Genomic DNA, 26,340 nt, shown 5'->3' on the forward strand with positions numbered 1-26,340 from the left:
CATTCCTTTCCTGCCATCACATGCTCTCACATCCTCTTGGAGCATCCACCTTTCACATGCTATGTACCCCCTGAGCCTCCCCATTTCCCTGTTCCTCTTGCACACCCATTCTCTCATTCTCCATACTCATGCCACTCACTTCCTCATTCATTATAACCTCTTCAATCTCTCCTGTCTCATTCTCCTGCTCTTTAACATCACTTCCCACTTAATCTGATTCATTCTCTGTACTCACTTCTCTACCTTCAAGCAGCAGTCTCTCCAAGTGACTCACACCATAACCACTCAAATGCAGTTCATCTCAAATATAGTTCACTTCGTCCTTCAAACTCATTCCGCACATTAACAAACTGTACTCCCCTCTCCTCACACATTTCAGCAAACATATCATTCATAATCCTTGCTCTCCACCTCATCTCACCACAGTCATACCTAGGCAACATGCTTACTACACTTCCTGTCACACTATTCTCTTTTATCTGTCTAAGCAGCCTCCTGATATCCATTCTGACATGCTCTTTGTCCTCAGTCAAGTCATTTATACCTACCATCAACTCCTTTGCTCGGTCCCTCCTCATATCCAATTCCTCAATCACTCTACACATAAATAAAATTATAGCACATGTAGTCAAGGATAAAATTGTAAGCAATGAGAATGTACAAAAGTCAAGTTAAGCAATTGGCATCCACATATAAACCAAGAACAGTAAAGCCTATATGCACAAAATTAAATTAACAATGTGGCATCTACATATAAACAAAAGGCCACAACAGCACACATATAGTTCAGGACAAATTAGCAAATAGTATATGTACAATTGTAAGTACAATAATTACATTAAGCAGTGTAGCATCCACATATAAATAAAGCCACATCTAAGACCACAGCAGTTATTGTAAGTTTTTCCACTTGGTTATACTATAAATTAAAGATATCAAGAAATTATATACTTGGTTTAATCCTTTATCCAAGTGTGAGCAAACAAGTTTGAACCTGAAGTGTTGCTAGGTGCCTGGGTAACTCGTATCAAGAAGCTAATGACTTATATATATAAATTGACGATTTGTAATATTAACTCGGAATTGGGATATATTCATATTTATATATACTGACTTAGATCCGAGAACTAGAAATAACAATTAAATTTATTCAAAATGCAACATGTTTCATCAGATTGTCTGACTTCTTCAGGCATGGGAACATAAAAAGCAAATAAAAAACACTATAAGAAATATCATATCACTATAAAAATGACTATTATAAAATTCAGTTAGCTTTGAACTGTAGCTACAGTCTGTGCTGAAGTTCTATTGTTGGACAACTGCGTGCGTCTGATTTCACAAGTGTGCCAATATCGGATACCAGAGCTGAAAGAGTCCGGTAGATTATAACTAAAGTTATTATTTATATGATGAAGGTCCATAAAAATTTCCTTAGACACGACTATGCGGCGCTCCACCTCGTCATGGCATATATGAAGGTTTGAAGCTGTTGTCCAGTTTATCTCATGTTGACGGCCTTCATCATTTGTGTTTACTGAAAACAGTACAGGGCTTGACAGGGCACTTGCTCTAGTTCTTTTATACGTAATATCCCTCTGGTGTTCTTCCAGACGTAGGAGGATGGATTTTTCGGTTTGGCCATTTTATTGTTTCCCTCAGTCACACGTGATTTTGTACACTCCTGGGAATTGTAGATGATCGTGAGCTTGTTTGTATTTGCTTAAAATCGATCTTAGTTTAGGAAGAGTAGAGAAGCAGGTTTTTATGTTGAACTTTCATAAAATTCTTCTTAGTTTCGTGGAGAGCGAGCTGATGTATGGTAAGGAGATATAACCCTTGGGGGGTTGTCTTGTGTTTCTGAGTTGTTTTGATGGTGGCAGTATAGATACTTATTAATAGTTTTTGACGAGTAGCCATTACTTGTGAAGGTTCTTTGTAGATGTTGTAGTTCTTTTTTTTTTTTTTTTTAGCTCTTCATCATCTGACAGTATAGATCTGGCACGATGTGCTAGAGTTGAGATGATACCCACTTTCTGTGCAGGATAGTGATGTGAGGACGCATGTAGGTATCTATCCATGTGTGTAGATTTTCTAAAGATTGAGATTTCTATAGAATCAGATGTCTTAGTAAGTCTTATGTCCAGGAAGGTAAGAGATCCATTTTCTTCCCTTCCTGGACATAAGTTCATTAAACCTCCATTGTTAATTTGATGTCTTGGTGGAAGTTGTTTAAATGATTTAAAAAAGACTGAAGGTTATCAGTACTGTGTTCTCAGATAAGAAATATTTCATCAACAAATCTCAGCCAAATTTTTGGTTTAAGAGTAGTTGAGGAGATTGCCTTTTGTTCGAAATCTTCACAAAAAAGATGTTAGCTAATATAGGAGACAGGGGGCTGCCCATTGCCAATTCCTTATTTTGTTTGTAAACTTTTTTCTCATATTGAAAGTAGCCAGAGGAAAACATCTTTTTTGAAATCTTGTTCTTTAAAATATCAAGAACCTCTTGAGTTGGAATGTTTGTAAAGAGAGCCACCATTGGGATGAGTGGACGTAAATAGTATTGACTCACCTACCTACAGCTTAACTAAGTTTCTGGCTTCATCCTTAAAAGGTTTTACAAGAAATTCTTTCTTCATATATAAAAAACTCAACATATTTCGTGTCAAAAATCAAAAATTTAAAACTCCAGCCTTCAGATATCATGGTGAGCTTTGACGTGGTGGCTCTCTTTACAAACGTTCCAACTCAAGAGGTTCTCGATATTCTAAAGAACAAGATTTCAAAAAAAACGTTTTCCTTGAGAATATGAGAAAAAAGTTTACAAACAAAATAAGGGACTGGCAATGGGCAGCCCCCTGTCTCCTATATTAGTTAACATCCTTTTTGAAGATTTCGAACAAAAGGCAATCTCCTCGGCTACTCTTAAACCAAAAATTTGATTGAGATTTGTAGATGACATATTTCTTATCTGGGAACATGGCATCGATAACCTTCAGTCTTTTTTAAATCATTTAAACAACTTCCACCCAGACATCAAATTAACAATGGAAGTGAAGAAAATGGATCTCTTCCCTTCCTGGACGTAAGACTTACTAAGCCATCTAATTCTATAAAAATCTCAATCTTTAGAAAATCTACACACACGGATGGATACCTACATGCGTCCTCACATCACTATCCTGCACAGAAAGTGGGTATCATCTCAACTCTAGCACATTGTGTTAGATCTATACTGTCAGATGATGAAGAGCTAAAAAATGAACTACAACATCTACAAAGAACCTTCACAAGTAATGGCTACTCGTCGAAAACTATTAATAAACATCTACAATGCCGCCATCAAAACAACTCAGAAACACAAGACAACCCCAAAGGTTATATCTCCTTACCACACATCAGCTAGCTCTCCACGAAACTAAGAAGAACTTTATGAAAGTTCAACATAAAAACCTGCTTCTCTACTCTCTTCCTAAACTAAGGTCGATTTTAAGCAAATACAAACAAGCTCACGACCATCTACAATTCCCAGGAGTGTACAAAATCACGTGTGACTGCGGGAAACAATAAAATAGCCAAACGGAAAAATCCATCCTCCTACGTCTGGAAGAACACCAGAGGGATATTGCCTACAAAAGAACTAGAGCAAGTGCCCTGTCAAGCCATGTACTGTTTTCAGTAAACACAAATGATGAAGGCCGTCAATATGAGATAAATTGGACAACAACTTCAAACCTTCGTATATGCCATGACAAGGTGGAGCGCAGCATAGTCGTGTCTAAGGAAATTGTTATGGACTCTCATCATATAAATAATAACCTTAGTTATAATCTACCGGACTCTTTCAGCTCTGCTATCCGATATTGGCACACTCGTGAAATCAGACGCACGCAGTTGCCCAACAATAGAACTTCAACACGGACTGTAGCTACAGTTCAAAGCTAATTGAATTTTATAATAGTCGTTTTTATAGTGATACAACGTTTCTTATAGTGTCTTTTATTTTATTTCTATGTTCCCATGCCTGAAGAAGTCGGACAATCAGATGAAACATGTTGCATTTTGAATAAATTTAATTGTTATTTCTAGTTTTCGGATCTAAGTCAGTATATATATATATATATATATATATATATTGTATATATCAGGAATTTGATGATGATGATAAAGAAGAAAACGAACTAGTTAGTCAAGTTTCAGGAATGCATCGTTGATACAAGTTTCTAAACAAATTAAATGGTCTAATGTCTGCTGGCATCCACAATATCCACATTATATATGTTGGCCATTAATTATTTTCATAAGATCTTATAAACACAGCTGGTAAGAGTGATAGGAAGCTAACTGACTGATAGGTTTAGAACTTTTCTTGGCATTAGCAAGGCAATCACAAACTGCCTCGTGCAATGAATCCAAAGACAAAATATAATAAGTTGTATAATATGAGGAGTAGATCCAACGAAGATGGGAGATAAATAACCAGCATATAATCAATATCATCGTGTCATACAGCAATGGAATGTGTGAGGAAATGTGTTCTTTTTGGTTCTTCCATAAAAAGTAGCTGAATGAGATAATGCATTTTTAGAGATAAAGTATCTGCTTCTCCAGCTTTTCTTTGAATATCAAAAACTCAGGAGGAAATTAATTTATTGCAGAGATTCTAGAAAAGCTTTCTCCTAGAATGAAAGTGCTTAAGGATCAGCAGCTACACATCGCTATGTTCCAGGATGATGCATAATGTATTCTATACCAATGATTTTATCCTGTACCACCTCTGCACTATACATGTTGGATATTGTATTGTCCAGAGAGCAAAAACTACAATTCCATAGAAAACATCTTCATTTCCATTCTTTCTGAAACCACTGTCAGTACCAAGCAGAAAAAAATAAGATAAAGCCTGAAGTATATTTCAGTAGTATCATACCACACCAAATTTCAGAGCTTTTAAATGTGCTTGGTACAAAGCACTTTACTTCAGGCATCAGAGTCAAAAACAGTCCTGGATGCAATTCATAGCTTTTGTAAATCATAGTGTGTAGCTACTCTAACCGAAGAAAACAATTACAGACCTATATCACTACTCAGCAACCTCTTTAAACTCTATGAACGATTCATTTTGAGGTTACAACCAGTGGTGAGCTATGGAAATTTTAACAAAGGGCTCGCATCGTCAATAAAAAAAAAAATAAATAAATAAAAAAAAAGCCATATTTCACACAAGAACTTTTATTAATACAACTTGGGTACAAATTCCAATCAAAAAGTATTAGAGGACAATCAACCTCTAAAGGCTATCATTTTTAAACAAATATTTCATGATCTAAACATGAAATATTTGCACACAATCAACTGTGTTAATTTATCTTACATAAGGAAAATATTTTTTAACTATAAAAATATAATAAGAATGAAATCTTTGATAATCTTTTATAAAACACTTGATTAGCTACTGGTTTTACCATACAATTGGCTACCAGAAGGAAGAAGGGTAAAGATAGTGCATGCGCTTATTTTATTTTCAAACTTGGGTGCATTCGTTATAGAGGAGTTGAAACAATAATTCCAAATAATCTATACACTGTGAATAGACTAATTTTTGTTACGTTACCATATGAGTTTCTCGCCCAATATGTTTAAAAAAAAAATAAAAATAAATTTTTTTTTGAAATATTAAAAAAGTAAACAAGAACAACAAGGGGCTCGCAAATTTGAGAAAAATTTAACAAGGGGCTCGAGCCCCTTATAGCTCACCACTGGTTACAACCCCTAATTGAACCCAATCTTATTGTTGAGCAGGAAAATCCTGTACAGCACAAATTCTCAACCTCACTCAATATCTAGAAAATGGTTATGAGCAAAAACTAGCCATAGAAGCAGTCTTTGCAGACCCCTAACTGTAGCATACGACACCATAAACCATTCACAATCAGAAATAAAATATATGAAGACTATTGCCTTGTCCTCCTGATCCATTCACTCTTTGACAACAGTCGCTTTTTTTTTTTGTGCACCTGGAGTGCAAGAAGGGCTGCTGGCATCCCCTCCCTCCTGTTATCTCTATTTCTAAACCTTGCTTTATCTTTATGGTTCCTTTATTTAATCTCTGTGAGACGTCATAAATGGTAGAGTGCCTTAACTATTGACTGCCGGCATTTATTATTTTTACTAGATCTCATGATCTCAAGCTCTATAGTCTAACAAATTTATTTGTTTTACGACTGTGCCAGTGAGTGTAAGATTATAAGATTTTTAAATTAAAGACAGAGCATATATTGTTAGGATTCTGTTAATCTTTACCTTTAATTAGACGTGGCTTGATTAATGATCACTTAATCTTATGCAGGTTTGAAATTTTCAGGATAGTACACTGAGAGAATCAGTCCAATCTGTTGGTCACAAACCAATTAATTAATTCAAAAGGGAATATTTACGCAGTCTGATCCACATTAACATATATATATACACACAATTGCATTACAAGTCTTTGTTAATTTCAATTCTTTCTGAATTGATTCAGATTAGTTCTATATTTGTTCCCTTAAATTTAAATCGCAATCTAGAGTATCCTGCTAGTCATATATAAACAAACTGAAAATAAAGCATACCTTGAGTAAGCTTAAATCAATATTAATTTACATTATGTACAGTACTCTTCTTACTCTTACAATAATTACCTATACACAATTGAGATTAAGACACATCTAGAGTGAGCTTATTTCAATATTATTTACACAATCTTATTCTACCTATGCACAGATACACTTGATTACTTTCTTGCTTGGAAATATCACATATGTCAGTAATTACAATTCTTGTTCAGCACTGTCTTTTACATGAATCTTTGGTCCACACGAAAGTGTCCCTTTTGTTCTCTTTGTTTCTGCCGGCTCATTCTTAATCCCCCCTACCAAGTTTCTTCTTTGTCCAAGTCGTCGATTATTCTATGCCCTTTACGACCCTTAACATAACAATAATGTGCAGCTCCTCTCTAGCAAGACATCCCAATGATTGACACTATACTTCCCATGGCAGCAGACTCAGATAAGTGAAGATTGAGAATCCTGAGACTTGTGATGCTCCTCTTTCGATTACCGACAACAGATCTCACATGGCTCAGACCAGGCAAGAGAAGACTGAGAAACCTAAGACCCGCGATGCTTCTCTTTCAATGACCGACAACGAACCTCACGTGGTGATGGAGCCAGGTAAGAGAAGACCATGAAACCTAATACCAAGTCCTTCTCAATATGGGCCTGGACTTCTGTTGTACGCATCTCTCGAAACTTCCATATATGGTCAAGGCCTTCTTGACATTTTGTCTTATAAAGGTCTGGACTTCCAGGCCTTTATATGGAAATGTCCATTGTACACATGCACGTGTCTATTGAAAATTCCATATATGGACATCCAAACATGTTGACGTCACACTTCGCAAATCTTTGAAATTGCCGTATATGGACATGGGATAACAGCATTACATGATGACGTAATGCCCTATATTTTAAAAAGGACTCATAGTTAAGTTATTACAAATACAAGGTTATTACAGACAAAGTTGACATTTCTTTAAGTGCAATCTCCTTAGAAAAACATGCAAAAGTGAACATGACATATCATAAGAAATTTTATATCCCAATCTTTTTGAGGAAACTAGAAATTTCATCTATGCTGATGACCTTTGTCATGGCTACTCAATCAAATGATTTCAAGTCCATTGAAACTACTCTATCACTGGCCTTAAATAGTCTAACCACATATTATAGCAATAATCAATTAAAACTAGAAAACCAAGAAGCTACAGATTTCATGGGAAGGCTATTATATAGAACATTCTAGGAACGCAGTTTACCTTGGTGTGACTCTTGATCGCACTCTTTGATATAAAACTAATACAGAAAAAAAAAGAGGCAAAGTAAATGCAAGAAACAATATACTAAGAAAACTACCTTCCTCCAAATGGGATGCAGACCCTAGCACACTGATATCTTCTACCTTGGCCCTTTGCTATTCATCTTCTGAATATGCCTGCCCTGTATGGGCCCGATTCTGACATGCTGAAAAATTTGAACAGTATTGAATGAAAGCTGTTGCTTAATTACAGGATGCCTGAAACCAACACCATTAAAAGAGACCTGTATTCTTTGACTGGCATTGCATCTCCTACAATTTGAAGATCTACATTCTAAGCTGACGAACGAAGCAGACAAATGAATGACAAGTGCCACTCACTATTTGGCCAGACTACAGTGCCCCAGACTAAGATCCTTACATAGCTTTCTAGTTACCATTGAGTCACTTAAAAATCCTCCAGAGACAATGCTTCAACAATGGTTTGCACCATACCCTGAGAGTAATACTGGTATTTCAACAGCCGAACATCTTCCACATGGTGCCCACTTGGACTGGAATAATTGGAAAAGAAGCCTGAACAGACTACGAACGGTAGGATGATGCAAACAAAATCTCATCAAATTGGGCTACCTCACTTGACCAGATAACTGTGAATGTGGAGATCCAGCCCATAGAAAAACGTTTTTCTTGTCCCTCTCTTCAATTGCCTTGCACAAAAGAGGACCTTTATATCCTGCACAGAAAAAGCAGTTGATTGCGCAACATACTGGAGGAACATCTGACCATATTTATTGTATACAACTTATATATAGTTTCTTTTTTCTTCATATTTTAACTATCTGCATAATTTACCGATTAAATTTAAGCTATTCTTATTTGCAATGTATCTTAATTTTTTGTAAACAATGTTGTACCAATTAAAAAGAGGACCTTCACAACCTGCTCAGAAAGAGCAGTTGATTGCGCAAGATACTGGAGGAACATCTGACCATATAACGAATATATATAGTTTCTTTTTTGATCATATTTTACCTATTATTCCCTGTATAACTTACCTATTAAATTTAAGCTGTTCTTATTTGTAATGTATCCTAATATATTGTAAATAATGTTGTACTAATTACTAACTACTGTATCACTTGTGTTTGGATACAAAATAAATAAATAAAAGCTCATATTTCTGTCTTAAAAGGCACTTCATACTATATCAATCCATGTAGATGTTGGTCTTTCTCTGGACATTCTCCTGCCATTCTGGCAAAGAACATTTGCTTTTCTAAACTTCCCTCTCCCCTACTGTTTAAATGCCCATATCCTGAGATTAGCTCTGAGGATTAATAAGGGTGACATTTTTCCAAGTTGACCTTCCCTTGTTGAATGTCTTATCAAGAAAAGTTGTATATTGATTGCAGCTTCTGCTTCTTATTCTGATTTTCAGTTAGAGTTTCTATGGTTTTATGACATGTTTGGGCTTGTTGAAGGCCATCTGATAAACAAGAGAATGAAGAAGTATTCATTCTCAGGACGATTCAGTGCCAGAGTTCCCAATCCATCATGGAGCCATACATGGATGTCCACTCTCTGAAAACTGGTGACTCTGCTCAAAGGCAGAAGCTAGCCCCCCCCCCGAATGACATATAGGCACCACAGCAATCCCCAGACACAGGGATCCACTGTAACATCCTTGATCCTTGCAGGCAAGCCCACTAGCCGAATGATCCTGGTCAGGCCAAACATGACTGCCCATCTTGCTGAAGCAGGGGCCAAGGTAGTGCAACACTACTAGAATCTTCCTTTCTGAACGTTCACAGGTCCACGTAGCAAACATGATGGCAAGGCATCAGATCCCAGAGATGGTGGCCTAGAAGCAGGATAGTAATAAAGACTCAGGAGAAGTACAGCAAAATATATGGATGAAAAGCACTGATAAAGAATAAGAATAATCACTGTTAGGTCTCCTTCACCACGTACAGGCATCTAACATGGAAGGGAGTTCTACAGGTTCTCGCTTCAGGATGCAGTTGATGTTTTCAATGTTTCTGGCCTATTTTCATTATATCTGTCTTTTCATTGATGATTTTCATACTATACAAAAGTAATCAAATTTAGTCATGAAATCCTGCAGACTCCTACTTGATTTATTTTAGAAGTAAAACATTATCTGCATAGAGTAAAGAGCCGAGATTAATATCTCCAGCTTTATTATCTGGTTTAATACTACTTTGCCTTCCTAACATGATCCACATAGATGAATACCAGTGGAAATAATGTTCATACCTGTACCGCCTGCAGGAAGATGAACGATGAATCACCTTCCTGAGGTGAGTCCAATTTCAATGGTTAAATGAGCAACTAAAATTACAAGATATTAAATGATTTTTTAAAAAAGTGCCAATTGAAAAAGAATGGAATTGCATCCATCTTGAATACAGTATAAAATTTTGTGGCTCTGTATGACTGAAAAAGTATAGTGATTCCCTCCTATAAGCTTAGATTTTTATTTTTTCTAATCTGTGATACAAAAATTTGTCTTTCTTTCTGTCTCTTATACACATTAGAAGAGGGGGAAGTTTCCACTCCCCCCCTCTTCTAAAGCTTTACAATCCTTCTCTTTCTCTTCATTCTCTTTACAATCCTATTCATACGAGGCTTGTTTAGATTTATGATGAATATAAACACTGTCACTCTACGAGCACAGGAGTTTCCTCCTTCTCCTTTTTTGCAGGGGGGGGGGGGTATTAATATGGTTTGACACTTTCTATCTTACCAGTTTTATAAATTACAAGCAATCATTCTTTCCCTTAATGTCTGTGTAAAATATGATAACGAATAAATACTGTGCTATTTTTGTATCAATGATATTGCAATATTTATGAGCTTTGTTATCAAAACTCATCAATTATCCTGCTTTTTTTTTAAAGATGTTCAGTGTTAATTATAAAGGTTTGGAAAGTAAACTAGCCAACAATACACTAAATGGAAGCCATTTCAGGCATCACAGCAATTTTTTATGAATTTAAAACAAATCTAATTTTACATTGGTATTATTGCTTAAAAGATACTGTTAGCATCAGTAGTTTTTATACTGTCATATAAAAACTCTTTTCCTGTTTAAATATACTTAATAATTTTGGTATTAAAAATGTGCAAAAAGCATTACACACATACAAAAAACAGAGAACTTCTAACAAATACTATGCACATGAAAATCGACTCCCATCCATGAAATTATAAGTTACATTAACTGCACTTTATTTGAGTGAGCACCAATAATAAATAAATAGCAAATTACCTTCGCCTTGAAGGTGATGATAAGAAAGCAGTAGCCAGCACTCCCCCATTTTCATCTGCAACAAAAAAATAATGTTTCTTTTTGAGTAATCACATATCTGCAGCAAAATAATGGCAAATGTTATTCACATTTTTCCATTAAATGTTGAAATGTCATGTTTCTCCAGCCAAAGAGCAACACATTTTGCACATGTCACTATGGTGAACTCGATAGAGACCAGAGAAATAGTTTATTTTCCTATAGTGAATTTAGTGAAAAAAAATTCATTCTAAAGAAACAAAGGAAATGGTGGGAAAAGACAGAAGAAATTGAAAGAAATGTTCATGTATGGAATAAACTCAAAGGAAATGTCAGCAAACTCTTTGGGACTGGCATAAAGTATACAAAACAGCATTGGGAAAAAAAAAAAAAAAAAAAAAAAAAAAAAAAAAAAAAAGTACAAAGGCTAACAATCCCATTCCCATTCCTGGATAGGAGATGACACATTCCCATGTGTCATCATCTATCAAGGAGGTTGACTACCATGATATGACTCATGGTTGACTATGGGCATAACGACATGTGGTGAGGACCCTATCTCTCCCACAACAATTATCACAAGTATTCATGGCTGGAAATCTGTGTTCACAGGGCCAGTTTGTCCATTTGCTGGAATGTAGAAAATGAAATATAGAGTTATTGTTTAAATTTAGAAATGTTATGGTAATTTAAAAGTCACAAACCTGAAATCTTCATACTGAGTTAAATATGCACAGTCTGCACCATAAAAATAAAATAATATATTAAAAAATAAAAATGAACTGAAAACTTCATCAGTCAATCAACTTTATAATTGGTCATCCCATTGAAAAGAAAGAAGGGAACACGAATGATGAAAGTTATTCAGCATTAGTCTTTCTGCACTGTTCAGCTTGAGGAGGGGAATGGGGGAGGGGAGATTGGCACAGATGGTCTAAACCAGGGATTCTCAATCTATGGTACGTGTACCACTGGTGGTACGTGAGCCACTGCCTTACTGGTACATCTAATATCTTGAATTAAATATAGTGGTAGGCCAATGGAAAAGGTTGAGAACCCCCTGGTCTAAACAATTCTGGACAGTGGCCCAATGATGTACAGCTTACATAAATTAATTCTGTACTCTTATTGAAAATCTTAAAGAAATATGGCATAATATACATTCCTTTTCTTAGTTTGTTGTTTAATTAAAATAAATTATGAACAGTGTGTGTGGGAAACAGCTAATTCTATGCTTGAAAGATTCTTTATCCATAGTTAAAAACTTATTTTGATTTAGAATTTATTCTGAATTAAAAGTTTAGTTCATTATGAAGATTTTAGATAAGTGACATTAATTTAAGCTAAACTATTACTTGAAATTTAGGCAATAATTCTGCAGTCTAATTCATATAATTTCTTATTTTTCTAGTTCTTTCTGATATATCTCATGTTTGCATCAATACTCACATTATCGGTGTTCAATTTTGTGATTTTCTTTCAAGTTTTCAACAATTTCCTTTGTTTATGTATAGTTTCCACCAAATGTAAACATTGTGTCATCAATGTCAATAAAATTTATATAAAATTCATATAAATGCTTTGAGTTTTGTTTGTTATTAATTAATTGTATAACCTTAGGATATGTAATATAAAAATGACATTCAATTTATTTACCTAATTCTGTAAAATTTATTATAAGAAATTGTGTGTATATAAATTTAAATGTACCTTATTTGAACCGTGATATATATTTTTTATTTCTATAAGTAAAAGTAATTTTATGGAATTCTACTGATGAGATCTGATTGGCTACTGACGGAGAAACAGAGTTTATTTTAGTTAGCTCGTGCGGAGAGGCATGAGCTACTGTGTATAAAGAGAAAAGCCAGTCGATATAAGCTAAACAGGTTAAAACCGGATTTTGGCGGGAAAAAGAGAACGTAGTTGATTGGAAAGAAAAAGTAAAGAGAGAAGCCCTGGAGACAGCATAGAGATCGGTAGTGAGTGGCAGAAGGGGAATTGGTATATGCCGAAAATCGTCTAGGAAAGGACAAGGAATTAATAAGCATTTGGAATTACTTCTATAGGAGTTCTGATACTTCAATAATTTCCTAATGGTTAGTGGAAGAATAGTGCAGAACTGAAGTCAATACATAGAAGAAAATAAGGAATCAGTAAATAACTTAAACCAAGTGCATCAAGTCTTATGTATTTCTGTGTCTATAATTCAGTTATTACTGGAAGATTTCTTTTAAATGTGTTGCCATAAAGTAAAAGTCAATAAGAAATCTAATTGTGCCTATGCAAATTCGATGCTTAGAAGTGGTAACCCGGTAAGAGTTGTCCTTTCTATGACTTGTGAAGCAATATCAGTTAATTCCGTCAGATATACTTTAACCTTAGCTGTGGTATTATGTCAATCAATGGTCGGATGTTAGATGTACTGAAGTACTTTCCCCTCGAAGCTATAAGTGTTATGTTGTTCTATTAAGTGTTAGCTGACTGAGAAAGAATGCAATGTAGCCTGTCATAAGATTAGTTATTGTAACATTTGAAAGCATAAACTTATAAGAACTAATCTCAACTTGACTGACTGAGCATAAAGAACTGAGAAATGAATGTTTGATAGTTAATGGACTGAAATTATTCTGAATACTTTAAACTGAGCTAATATATTTATGATATGATTCATCCAATTGGATAGAGAGAACTATGTGAAAAAAATACTAAAGCTTTAGAAATAAGAAATGTCAACATTAGTCACAATCCACAAACCTAACTTAGAAGTTATTAATATCTGAATATGTATTCTTGTAAAATTTAATTGGATAACTTTTTTATTATTATTGTTCCGGGCAACTCCAAGGAGTTGACAGACTCATCGAGGGAGGCCCTAACATCATGTCAAGAACAACTATTCGACATTGACACAGTATCTATCATACCTTGCCTTGAACTCATTCACGGTCATAGCGCCCACAACAGACTCATTAATCTGTAACAACATTAACCTATTTAATTTGTAGGATGCACAGTAAATTCCATAAAAATACACAGAAAGATAGTTTATGGAAAGAATTAAAGCAATATCCAAATAAAACAGTTTTAAAAAGTGAATATAAGATAACAAGGAATCACCTTACAACACAAATCAGAAAAAAAAAAGAAACTACTACAGAGACAAAATAAACCACAAACTAACTTAGTTTGTAGGGTGCACAGAAAGCATATGTTGTTATAGCATATCTTATTATATTTTGGCATACTGCTTTGTATATTAATGTTTTCAGGCGTGTGAGAACTATGTCTTTTAACCTGTAGAGTTTGCCAGTTATTGCTCGGAGTTTGTTGTGTAGATGGTTTATGTGGCTATTCCAGTTCATATCGGTAAATTAAATTCCAAGGTATTGTATTGCTTCAACCTGAGTGATTGTAGTGGTCTTACCGTTCTGTGTGTTTTTTATGTTGGAGAGTGGATGTTGGATGGTTATATATTTGTTATCAATTGGTCGAGTCAGTGGATTTCTAAATATCATTAATTTGGTCTTATCTGAGGTTAGGTGTATGGTGTTTTTGGTGAGCCAGTCTATGAACAGATTTATGTCATGTTGCATATTTGTTTGGGCTATGCTTGCATTATTATGGATGGATATTATAGCTGTGTCGTCTGCGTATTGGAAGATCTTACCTTTGAGAGGCAGCTGATTAATATTGTGTGTGTAAATGTTGAATAGAGTTGGGGAGAGTACAGTTCCCTGTGGCACTCCACAGGTTACTGGTAGCTCTCTACTTCGGCTTAACCCGATACGTGTGATATGCTTTCTATTTGGAAGGTAGTTTGTAAACCACCTGTGCAGAGGCCCATCTATTCCAACATGTCTCAGCTTTTCTAACAAGGTTTGATGTGTGAGTGCATCAAATGCTTTAGTTAGATCAATAAAGACTACCATGGCAATTTTGTTTTTGTCTAAGGCAGTATTAATTACATCTGTAAAGTCTTCCAAGAGAGATGTTGTTCCCTTATTTTTCTGAAAACTGTATTGCGTTTTGGGGATAATATGAAAGTTCTGTGTATATGCTGCAAGTTTCTTTAGCATGATCTGCTCCATAATTTGATTTATAATTGGTAATGTTGCTATGGGTCTGTAATTGTTGATTAAATTTCTTCTTCCATGTTTGCATATGGGTGTGATTATGGCAGTCTTTAGTATACTTGGTATCTGTCCTGTTTTAAATATTTTATTTATTTATTTTAGTAGGATAGGGCCTAAGCTAGTTGCATGTTGCTTGATATCCTTAGGTCTTATACCATCAATTCGTGTGCCTTTGTTTGGTTTGATTTGATGTATTACATAGAGAAGTTCTGCTTCTTTTATGGTTGGGAACCATAATGTCGGTTTTATATTGTGGTCCAAGTGGAGGATCACGTTTTGTGATTGGGGGAATATTTCGGTGCAGTTCTTGGATGGGGTCTGCAAAGTATTGGTTAAAGTCATTTGCTAGTTGTTAGATAGGTTTTGTGTCTTTCATGAAGCTGTGTTTTATGGTTTCAGAGGCAGTGGTGTTGGGAGCACAATCTAGCATCTCGTTGATCAGATGCCAGGTTTCTTTCATGTTGTTTTGTGCAGAGGTTAATTCATCTCTGTAGTAGTTTCTTTTTGCATTTCTTATTTGTGTTGTAAGGCGATTCCTTGTTATCTTATATTCAGTTTTTAAAGCTGCATTATTTGGATAATATCGCTTTAATTCTTTCCATAGATTGTCCTTTCTGTGTATTTCTAGGATTAATTTTTGTGTTATCCAAGGATTTTGGGTTGTTTCTGAATGAATTCTGACTTTCTTTGCAGCTGCCTTATACATTTCCTCAAGTGTGAGTTTAACATTGTTGTATAAGATATCTCCTGAATTTGATACCATGTGTTCCCATTCGGTTTTTCTTGTTTCGTGGTTGATTATTTCTTCGTCTATTATTGTTTTGTGTTGCTTTTCATCTGTTTGGCATTGCATGGATATTGTCTTAGTGTGCAGGTTTAGAGCTGTGAAGTAATGATCTGCTACTTTGCACTTTATGACTGATGAGGTGCAACTGTATGGTGGTGCTTGGATGCTTATATGATCTGGGCAGGAAGCAGTGAAAGTATTTCTGAATATTTCTTCTCTAGTACATGATGTTATTAGGTTATACATGGATAGCGTGTCTAGGTATTGTACAGTGTTGTTCTGGTTTTCGTTTGCAATATTTATGTCATCGATTATCATTAGGTATTTGGTTGAGCATATTTCTTGGTGTGAAAGCCAGCAGTTGAGTTCATGCAAAAATTTTATCATGTTTAAGTTTGGTGGCCTGTAAATACATTTAGTATTATGGGATGCTGTCTATTGGTGGTATTAGTGATTTCGATGCAAAGGGTTTCAGCATACTCAAACTGATAGACTGTTTCTTTTGCTATTAATTTATGTTCGATAAATATTAATATTCCACCCCTCTTTTTGTTTGGCAGCATGATCTATGTTGTTGGAAGACTGGAATTTGGAAAGCAGTCGCTTCGTCATTAGTTATGGATACTTCTGTTAGAACCAATATATCAATAACACCAGTGTGATTCCTCACAGAAGCCTGTAACAATAACCAATGTTTTCGGATGCTTCTGATGTGATGTTAATATGCAAGACTGAGAGTCCTCTCACTTGTGCTGTGTGTTGTTTCCATGCATCAAGTGTGTCAAAAGTACAATTGCTAATGTATTCTGGTGTAATTACATCTATCTGAAGGTTCACATTCATTTCTTTTGTGTTGAGGTCTTCTTTTTGAACTAATTTGGAGTCTTTTGTTTCACTCTGACAGCCTATCTATGTCTTCTGAGCTTTTTATTTGTATAGATGCAGTTTGTGACTTTCTCAAGAATATCTTGCCGTCTTTGATCCACAAAAATTTATTAGAATTTGTTTTTGTTTTTCTTGTTTGGTACAACAGATTCTGATTGAATGGAATAATAATAATAATAATAATAATAACAATAACTGAGAGGACACCTCCACATAGCCTTTAAAGGAATGTGGAGAACCGACCAGGGCTTCTGACCTAATGTCCAATCCTCACCTTCTCGTGGTGCACCGTGTTGGGTATCTACTTGGATACTGAACGGACGAGGATGGGCTGGCAATTTGGGATTTAGCCGACCAAAGTGTATTCTTATTGGTTAAACCAAAATAAAAAATGATGGTACAACATGACAAAATTTCATGCCGGAGGGGGCGTCGCCCGGTTAAACAAGGCCCCAGTTGTTTTCGCCAGGGAACCAGGGTGAACAGCGAAGAGTCAGCTACTGGAACAAATCTGAAAGCACACCCCAACTCAACATCACCAGAGTTAAAGATCGGTACTATCAACGTAACAAGCCTTAATGGCAAAGAAATGGAGCTAGCTGAGGAATTAGATAAGTACCAGATCGACATAATAGTGGTGACTGAAACAAAAAAGACCAAAACTGGTGAGATCTTTCTGAGCAATAAATACAAAATGTTATATTCAGGCAATGACAATCAAAGAAAAGAAGGAGTAGCCATAGTATTCAACACAAAATACGAGGCTAATCTTCTTGAATGGCAGTCAGTCTCAAGTACAGTAATGTGGGCAAATATGAGAATGGGGAACTGGACAATGAGACTTATTTGTGCCTATGGTCCCACAGAAGGTTCTACTAAGGTAGAAGTGGAGGAATTTTTTGACGCTTCAGAAAAAGCAACTGACACAATGAAAAAGGAAAAGTTGGTCCTTGTTGGGGATCTAAATAGCAGAGTAGGAAATGATTGTGAGACATACAAAAATATTTTGGGAAAATTTGGAGAAAAGAGCAAAGCTAATAATAATGACAAATATCTGTTGGATTTCTGCTCAGGATATGGACTGGTTATTACTAATACCATGTTCCAACATAAAAATGTGCACAAATTCACATGGAGAGAAGAGGCTAGGAATAAGAAAAGTCTCATTGACTATGTTATTGTTGATAGTGATGTTTTCTCCCTGGTGCAGGACACCAGAGTGTACAGAGGATTTGAAATTGGAAGTGATCACTATTTAGTCTTGAGCAGAATAAAATTGAATTTCATATTGAAAAGAATAACATGTAAGAAAGTTTTAAAGGGAATAAAAGTTGAGCAGCTCTCAGATGTGAGCTGTAGACTAAAATACACAAAGATTATTGAAGAAAAAATGAAAGAGTTTGAGAACAGGAATCAAAACTTGGAGATTCAGTGGCAAACTCTGAAGAAAACATTGATTGATTCTGCCAGAGGCATGTGATGAGGTTGTCTGTAAGGATAAAAAAATCTGAACTCCCTGGTGGACACAGGAAGTTAAAGAGGCAGTGAAGGAAAAGAAGAAAGCATACCAAAAGTTCCTGTCAAAAAAGTCAGCTTGTGCTCTTAGAGAATATAAAGACAAATGCAAGAATGCTAAACACTGTGTAAAACTAGCTAAACAAAAGTCATGGGAGAACTTTGGCAAGAATATAGAAAATAAATATCAAGAAGGTGGCAAAATATTCTGGAGGTTGTTGAAGAAGCTTAGGAATGGAGGAAAGAGTGCTGTAAAAGGAATTAGAGATGATAAAGGTGAAATGAAAACAGGAGAAAAAGATATCCTTGAAGTATGGAGTAATTACTTTGAAAAACTGCTAAATGAAACAAGCAGTGATGACTGCACAGTGGTAAAAAACATTGACCAGGCATGCAGTCAGGAATACATATCCATACTTGAAGTAGAAAAAGCCATCAAAGGCTTGAAATGTGGAAAGGCAGCAGGAGTAGATGATATTCGACCAGAAATGCTGAAGTATGGTGGTATAAGAGTCTTACAGTGGCTGCACTGCATAGTTCAGAAAGCCTGGACAGAGGGACGAATTCCCGATGATTGGAGTAGAGCTCTCATAGTACCCATATATAAAAAGGGAAATAAAACTACATGTGAGAATTACAGAGGTATTTCCCTACTGAGTGTTCCTGGCAAGATCTATACAAGTATACTTGAGAAACGGTTGAGAAGAATTCTGGAAGAAAAGCTTGGTGAAGAACAAGCTGGATTCAGGACAAATAGAGGCTGTCAGAATCAGATTTTCACTTTACGACAAATAGTCGAGAAAGCATGGGAATATAACAAAGATCTGTATTTAAGTTTTGTCGATCTGGAAAAGGCATATGACAAGGTGCCAAGAGAGAAGCTATTCAATACGCTGCAGTTATATGGTGTCAATGGGGCATTATATCAAGCAATACTTAGTCTTTATTTGAGTTGTAAGTCAGCAGTTAGAATTGAAGGAAGTACGGGAAGATGGTTTAATGTTAAATCTGCTGTGAGACAAGGATGCACATTATCCCCTCTGTTATTCATTATCTATATGGATCACATTATGAAGGAATGTGGTATTAAACATGATATCAAAATTGGAGATGTTAATGTCAGCTCTTTGCTTTATGCGGATGATGTTATACTTCTAAATAAATCCGCTACAAGTCTGCAAGATTCTCTGACTAAATTGAATAGCTGTTGTAATAGATATGGTATGACGGTCAGCAATAAAAAGACAAAGACAATGAAAATAGGCAGAATCATTGAAAATGTCAACTGTGTTGTGAATGGAGAACCTGTGGAACAAGTAAAATATTTCAGCTATTTAGGCACCATTTTTAGTGAAGATGGTAAATTAAATATAGAAATAGACAACAGAATCAGCAAAGCTGGTATGGTGGGAAGTCAATTGAATAAATTCATATGGAACAAGAGAGAAATTAGTCGGAACACTAAATTAGCTGTATACAAGACAGTGTTCAAACCAGTTTTAACTTATGGATCTGAGAGCTGGGTCACAAGTAAAACACTTGACCAAAGACTAGAGACCACAGATATGAGAGTCCTGAGAAAGATTATAGGCATGATCAGATGGCATCAATGGCAGTATCATATTAAAAACGACGATATTAGGAAAGAACTTGGCATTGTTAGCATCCAGGAAGGCGTTAGCAGAGCTAATCTCAGGTGGTATGGTCACTTAAACAGAATGGGCGAGGAAAGATTAGCAAAACAAGTGTTCTCTGCCAGGTTGGCAGCAAAACGACCCAGAGGAAGACCAAGATATAGGTGGATTGCTACTGTACAAAGTGCCTTAGACGATAGAAACATAAGATCTGATAATGTTGGAGTCTTGACAACTAACAGACTGATTTGGAGGAAAATTGTAGATAGGAAATTAATAATGATGTAATTTTTTTCATGTAGTACTATCATATCCTGTACACCCCTTGAGGGTACATGGCAGGAATTTGATGATGATGATATCTGCATTGTCTGTAAATTACACAAGTTCTTACCAGTTTGGCTATTTTCCAGGATAAGTTTCAGGTCTTTGCAATCAAAGGTCTTGTTAATACACACTGCGCTATGCAGGCTCCATCTATGCTTTTCTTTAGTTCTGCAATTTGAGAGATTTGAACACCGATTTCCTAGACACCATCATTGTATTTCATACTTTGGCTTCACCTTATATAGTTTACTAAACCAGAGTATTTAGCTGGATATATAAATAGTTCAAGTTTATTCTTATTACTCATTTGGTAATCAAGTGGATGCCCACTACCATCTTACACTTGTAATCCAAAATGTTCTCATCTTTTTAGATGATAAGTAATGGCCTGTTACAGCCAACTAACCAGGCTTATTGTAACACTTAATTTTGAATTGTAAAACTAATGACAGAAATTAATATAATTATCAATGAATGCACGTGTTTTCTGGCATATTTATCTTTTGCAGGAAGGTTATGGTTGGAATTATGGTATGTGATGAAAATCTGTCACCAGCTTATCAGACTGGCTTACTCAACTTTACATTCATAAATTCCGCCTCCACATCTGAAAAGATTATCACTCAGGGATGTTTTAATACTGGCAGTTCTGTGGTAGCACTTACACGTCATTTACAACAAGAAAATAGAGATCAACTTGACAAACATAAATGAGTACAGTCAATTCTCACCTACAGCCAACTCATAGTATCAAGCCACAGAAGTGGTTTATTTTACCTGGAGGGATTTAGTTGGGACTTTTCCATGGTTTGTTATAGAGTGAAAAGCCTGTTATAATGGAGTTTGCCATACAGCTGAAATGCAACATGAATAGTCTACATGTAACAAATGCATAAGATTAATGATCATATAAGAGTGCATATTTACTTGGTAACAAACGTTCGCTTACTTTTACATGAAGTTACAGCAGTAAAAATATCTTTAAATACTTGTGCCAGTTTTGCAGTTCTAGCCAATTCTGTATTCTCTTCAGCCATAGCCAATCTTCTGCAAAATTCAAAAGAGCATTGCTTTTTAAAATATGATGAAACAGCTTGCAGAATTAAATAAAGTTAAATGAAGAATTAAAAAGAATTAGTTCGTTAAAGTTTTTTTGAAAAAGAATAAAAAACATAATAAATAGATAAAAAAAATTAATAATTAAATGAAGTGAAATTAATATATAGTCATTTTAAAAAATAAATAACTTTAGTGAATTTGCAACTCACCACTCTGACTTTATATTATAGTTATAATCTTTGAACAATATAGAGATAAGCAAGCAGCTACAATGTAATAGGGCAGATAAACAATTAGCACACTTTTTAATCTTTACTGAATTAGGAATAAATAATACTTAGTAAGGATTAATGTTACTATCACACTTCTGCATTCTCTTTGACAACAATCTACTGCAAGAAGACTTCTAAATAAGGTATAAAGCTTGAGATTTATGATAGGAGAAATGTAAGAAGGAAATCTAGATCAGACATGAAATAAGATGTTATAGTTAATGAGAATTCTCTAATATTAAATAAGTGAACTAGACATCTTCAAATCCAGTACCTCAAAACAGTTCTTCCTATATGTGCAAATTCACAGACAATTGGCTTATTCTTTTTAAAAAAGCACTTATATGGAATCAGAATTAAATTCCTCCTTCCAGAAGGAGGTTATAGGATATCACAATAGTTCCACATGAAAAAGTTACAGTTACTAACCCCCTACAATTTTCCTCTAAATTAATCTATCAATACTATAATATTATCATATCTTATAAGAAATTTAGTTTAATCCTTTATTCAAGTGTAAGCAAACAAACTTTGCACCTGAAGTATCTTCAGGACTGAGGCAACTTGTAGTAAAGGTGGACCAAGCTCTCATCACTCCTTGTCTCAGTATCTCCCATAATGCAAAGCACATCTCCTTGCAGACATGTATAATGCTATGCATCAAGGGAAGGGCCACTACCCAGACCCAGAGTGACACTCTGGAACAAGGAGTGATGAGAGCTTGGTCCACCTTTACTACGAGTTGCCTCAGTCCCGAAGATACTTCAGGTGCAAAGTTTGTTTGCTTACACTTGAATGAAGGATTAAACTAAATTTCTTATAGTCTAACCAAGTGAAAAATAAACTTCCAACATCATATCTTATACTTCTGCCTTCCACGATATTAGTTTTCATCTGGGTGTCTTTTTTTTTTTTACCTGCCATTCTGGCAAAGAACAATTCTTTTGCTAACTTTTCTCTCTCATTCTGTTTAAGTAACATACTATTTGAGATAAGAGGGGTTCAGATCAGTTATGCCATTTCTTGGTCTCATTAGTGGGAACAAGACCAGATGAGAATAACCAAATGGTTATTCTCATCTGGTCTTGGGAGGCTTGGTATTTTGCTTTGGGCGCTCAGTATCCCACACATCAGGCTGCCATATGTACTTTTGGAATACATGTTACATAAGTTATGCAAGTTATTGACAAGAATTTTGACATTACTTGCACCAAACATAACAGCATTCCTCCATGGCAGGTTTGTGTTCCATCCTATAATCTCTGTGTCAACTAAGAAAGTCTCACACTCCGCCATTTGTCTAAAAGCAATTATTTAATATACACAGAGCAAAACACTCTGATTATCTTCCAGTCACTACTGACAGTTAAAAATCTGAGAATTCAGTTTGTTGTTATGCTGTAAATTACCAACTTTGTCATACCTAATCAGATCCCAGGTCATTGCAGTAATTATACAGCAGAGACGCATGCAAGCCAGCTTGCATTTTTGAATATAAGAGAAAACTTCTACAAAAGGTATATGATTTATATCGACTCATTAAGTTCTATCCAGGCCAACCCCCTCTTCCATGTACAGTCTGCATCCAGTGCTTTATGTGGTTGTACAGCTCTTGTACAAAAAGAAGATTATTAATTTTAATATTCAGCTGTGAAGGATTCCAGTTACACTGGAATTGATGGAAATGAGTCTGTAGATGCAGCTGCTAGATCCGCTGATTATCTTTCTACATACTGAAGAAAGTCTGTATATGGGACTGACAATGTCACATATACAGTCTAGAGAGAGTTTATAACATCAAAGAAAATTTCCCAATGGCAGTCTTCATGGCAGGAACTGACAAATTAATTGCACGTGGTTAAGCCTGAAAGTAAGCATTAGCAGCCAAGTCAATGGAGAAATAGGAGATGAAACCTTCTGCATCGGTCACAGTCATCTTAGACATTCATATTTATTAAGTGCTAGTGACCCAACTGTTAAAAAATTAATCTCTGTAAAGATTTTTTTTATACTCTGGGTGTTTGTTATTACACAAGGGTTCAATTCCGATTGGTGCAATGAAATTTTAATTGTTTCTTTTAGAATCTGGAAAATCATTGACTCAAGACCAAATACAAAAAATATACACATTTGATAAAACTAAAACAATATCTACATTTTAAATAAAATTACATAATTACCAAATACTGGATCCAAGGCCTTCTAAAATAAATCTACACTTTGGAGAATTTCTTATTCAAAAATACTAAAATCATCCATTCTCTGACTCATTCTATTACTGGATTGTTTAACATGTACTTAATCACGTCTACCAGTCTTAACACCTTGTTTTCACAACAACAAAACTGTTCATAGTTTCTTTGTTAGGGCCTTTTCCGAAAATATAAACATTTTCTTCTTCTTTTCCATAGGAACGTTTCTTATCACCCTTATGTAGTATACGATATTATTCCTCACTGAAGTATAAATACTCTTACCTCTTGCAGTTCAGTTTGATACACAATTTACTAATTTTTGTACAGGAAAACAAAGAGTCCTCTACTAATTCAAAAACAACATATCTAATTTGAGCTAATAAAGCCATCCTTTCCAGTAGAAATAACAAATATATCTGGTGTCCTTATGACAGATAAAACTTTCTAATCAGCATTTCCTCGAACATCCCTTTAGAATATCTTCTTTTATTTACTAATTACTTGTTGACAGTCACTACTCCTCCAATTTAAAGGCTCACAGTTTTACTATTCCTTTTTTGAATCCACTATTAATATTCTTCGAAACATCACATGAAGCTAAATAAACTTCATAAGAACAAAATTCCTCCAGTCTGCATTCTTAAACGTCCATTAGCTCTCTCTCGTTTTCATCGTTACTTCGATACTGAATGCGATACTCTCTCTCTCTCTGTGTCAACTGTCAATCACCTATCAAACTCCTCGGCGAGCATGCGCACTCCATGAAAGTGGTAAGCAAGAAGTCAGGTATAATGGCTTACTCGTCTCTGTTAGCATAATGAGAATGTCATTAAAATTATTAAGTGTTGTGTTTTATAAACTAGAATAAAAGGATTGAAAGTGTAAAATCTTGTATAGAAGGAATTTAGAATAAAATTTCTTCTATACCAATTTTACTTGGGAAATGAAATCAATATAATATATTTGTAATTTGATTAATACTTAACTCAATTTTGCTGTATTAAACCTGGAAAAAAGTTAGAATAAATTGTAATATAAGAAAATTGTACAAACAAAGAAATAACTCAGACGGGATTAAGAATGTAAGACCTCAGGCTATCACAACTCGCAAAGGTCAACAAAGTATGGGTTTCCTGCCTTAACTCAACGACCGTAAGGTGGCTGAGAAGACCCCCCCCCCCTCCAAGAAAATCCGGGCAATTCAATCTGTAGGAGTTCCAAGGTCGGGAGAGTAGATTAAAAGGGGCTAGGCTTTTTTGGTTCCGGCTCTGGCTACAAGGAGTTTCCTGCGTGCCCTGCCATTCCAAGGACGGGGATCCATGTCCCACCAGCAGAAGCCTGGCGATGATAGGAGGTTCGTATTAGCAGTGACGATATATGCCAGAGTTCCCACCACCAAGTTCCTTGACGATATCCGTATGTGAAGTATCATCGATGTCATAAAAAGAGCTCGTGTGTGAATTTTACTGGAAAGTAGAAGAAGGTGTCAACAATCTCTAGGATCTTGTGTAATGAACTGGATGACAAAGTAGCAAGTAACACTTGTTTAGGACTTTCCTAGATGTGAAATATATGGCAAGGATTGCTTATTTTTTTAGTTTGTTAGCATAAAGAGCAGTAGTCAAGATGGAAAGCTGTTTTGTTAAATTAATTGTGAAGTAGTTTGCAGAGTTTTGAGGAATTAGCTAATGTTATATATTGAAGAGGGAATTGTATGTGAAAGTAGTTAAGCTTAATAATAATTATAGTCTGAGTTAAATTAATGTAAAGTGTGTGCAAGTCTGCTCCTATGTCTGATTTATATGTGAGCATATTTATTGCATTAGTTGTTAAGCTTAAGCAAGAAATGTTTAATTAATCTAGTGGAGAACCAGACACGTGAATTTATATCATTTCCATGTCAATTTTTTTGAGTGAATTTCAGTTAGATTATTTTTAGTATGTGTAATGTTACCCTTTACATGCATCTTGATTTAGCATGAATAAACTGTTTTGTTTGTCAAATAACTTGCCTGATTTTTACGAGAAGTCCAATGTACTTCTCGTAAAAAGATAGAACCTGTGTGACCTTAAGAGTAAAAGTAGCCACGACTGATGAATAGTAGATTTAAACGTTGCTTCACTTAGAGTTAAATATTAGAGATATTTCCATGTTGTGCTGTACATTTTCCTTGCATGTATAGGAAGGACAATTCCTCAACGCAATCTCTGATGGCGCCATCATAAATACAAATAAATTTTCAGAGATCAGTGTGAGAAAAAGCCAGCTATTTATACAAAGGAATTGGCTTCTGTCAGAGGCAATTCCTAATTTCTAAAATATGTACATGTGAAGTAGCATAGTCGTGACCTTGAGGAGGG

At 35.2% G+C, this 26,340-nt stretch overlaps 1 protein-coding gene across 1 annotated transcript in view; it reads right to left on the reverse strand.

Annotated features, from left to right (window-relative positions):
- ash1 (histone-lysine N-methyltransferase ash1) overlaps window positions 1-26,340 on the reverse strand; it is a 585,771-nt gene that overhangs the window by 249,319 nt on the left and 310,112 nt on the right. Inside the window, exons 15-16 of the mRNA XM_090395574.1 lie at window positions 21,403-21,500; window positions 11,152-11,206 (exon numbers count right to left, since the gene is read on the reverse strand). Of these exons, the coding sequence (XP_090251700.1) occupies window positions 11,152-11,206; window positions 21,403-21,500 (153 nt within the window). The remainder of the gene's footprint in view (window positions 1-11,151; window positions 11,207-21,402; window positions 21,501-26,340) is intronic.

This window comes from Typopeltis vanoorti, chromosome 7 (assembly GCF_054136105.1).
Source record: "Typopeltis vanoorti isolate ZY-2024b chromosome 7, IOZ_Tvanoo_1.0, whole genome shotgun sequence".
NCBI lineage: Eukaryota > Metazoa > Arthropoda > Arachnida > Uropygi > Thelyphonidae > Typopeltis > Typopeltis vanoorti.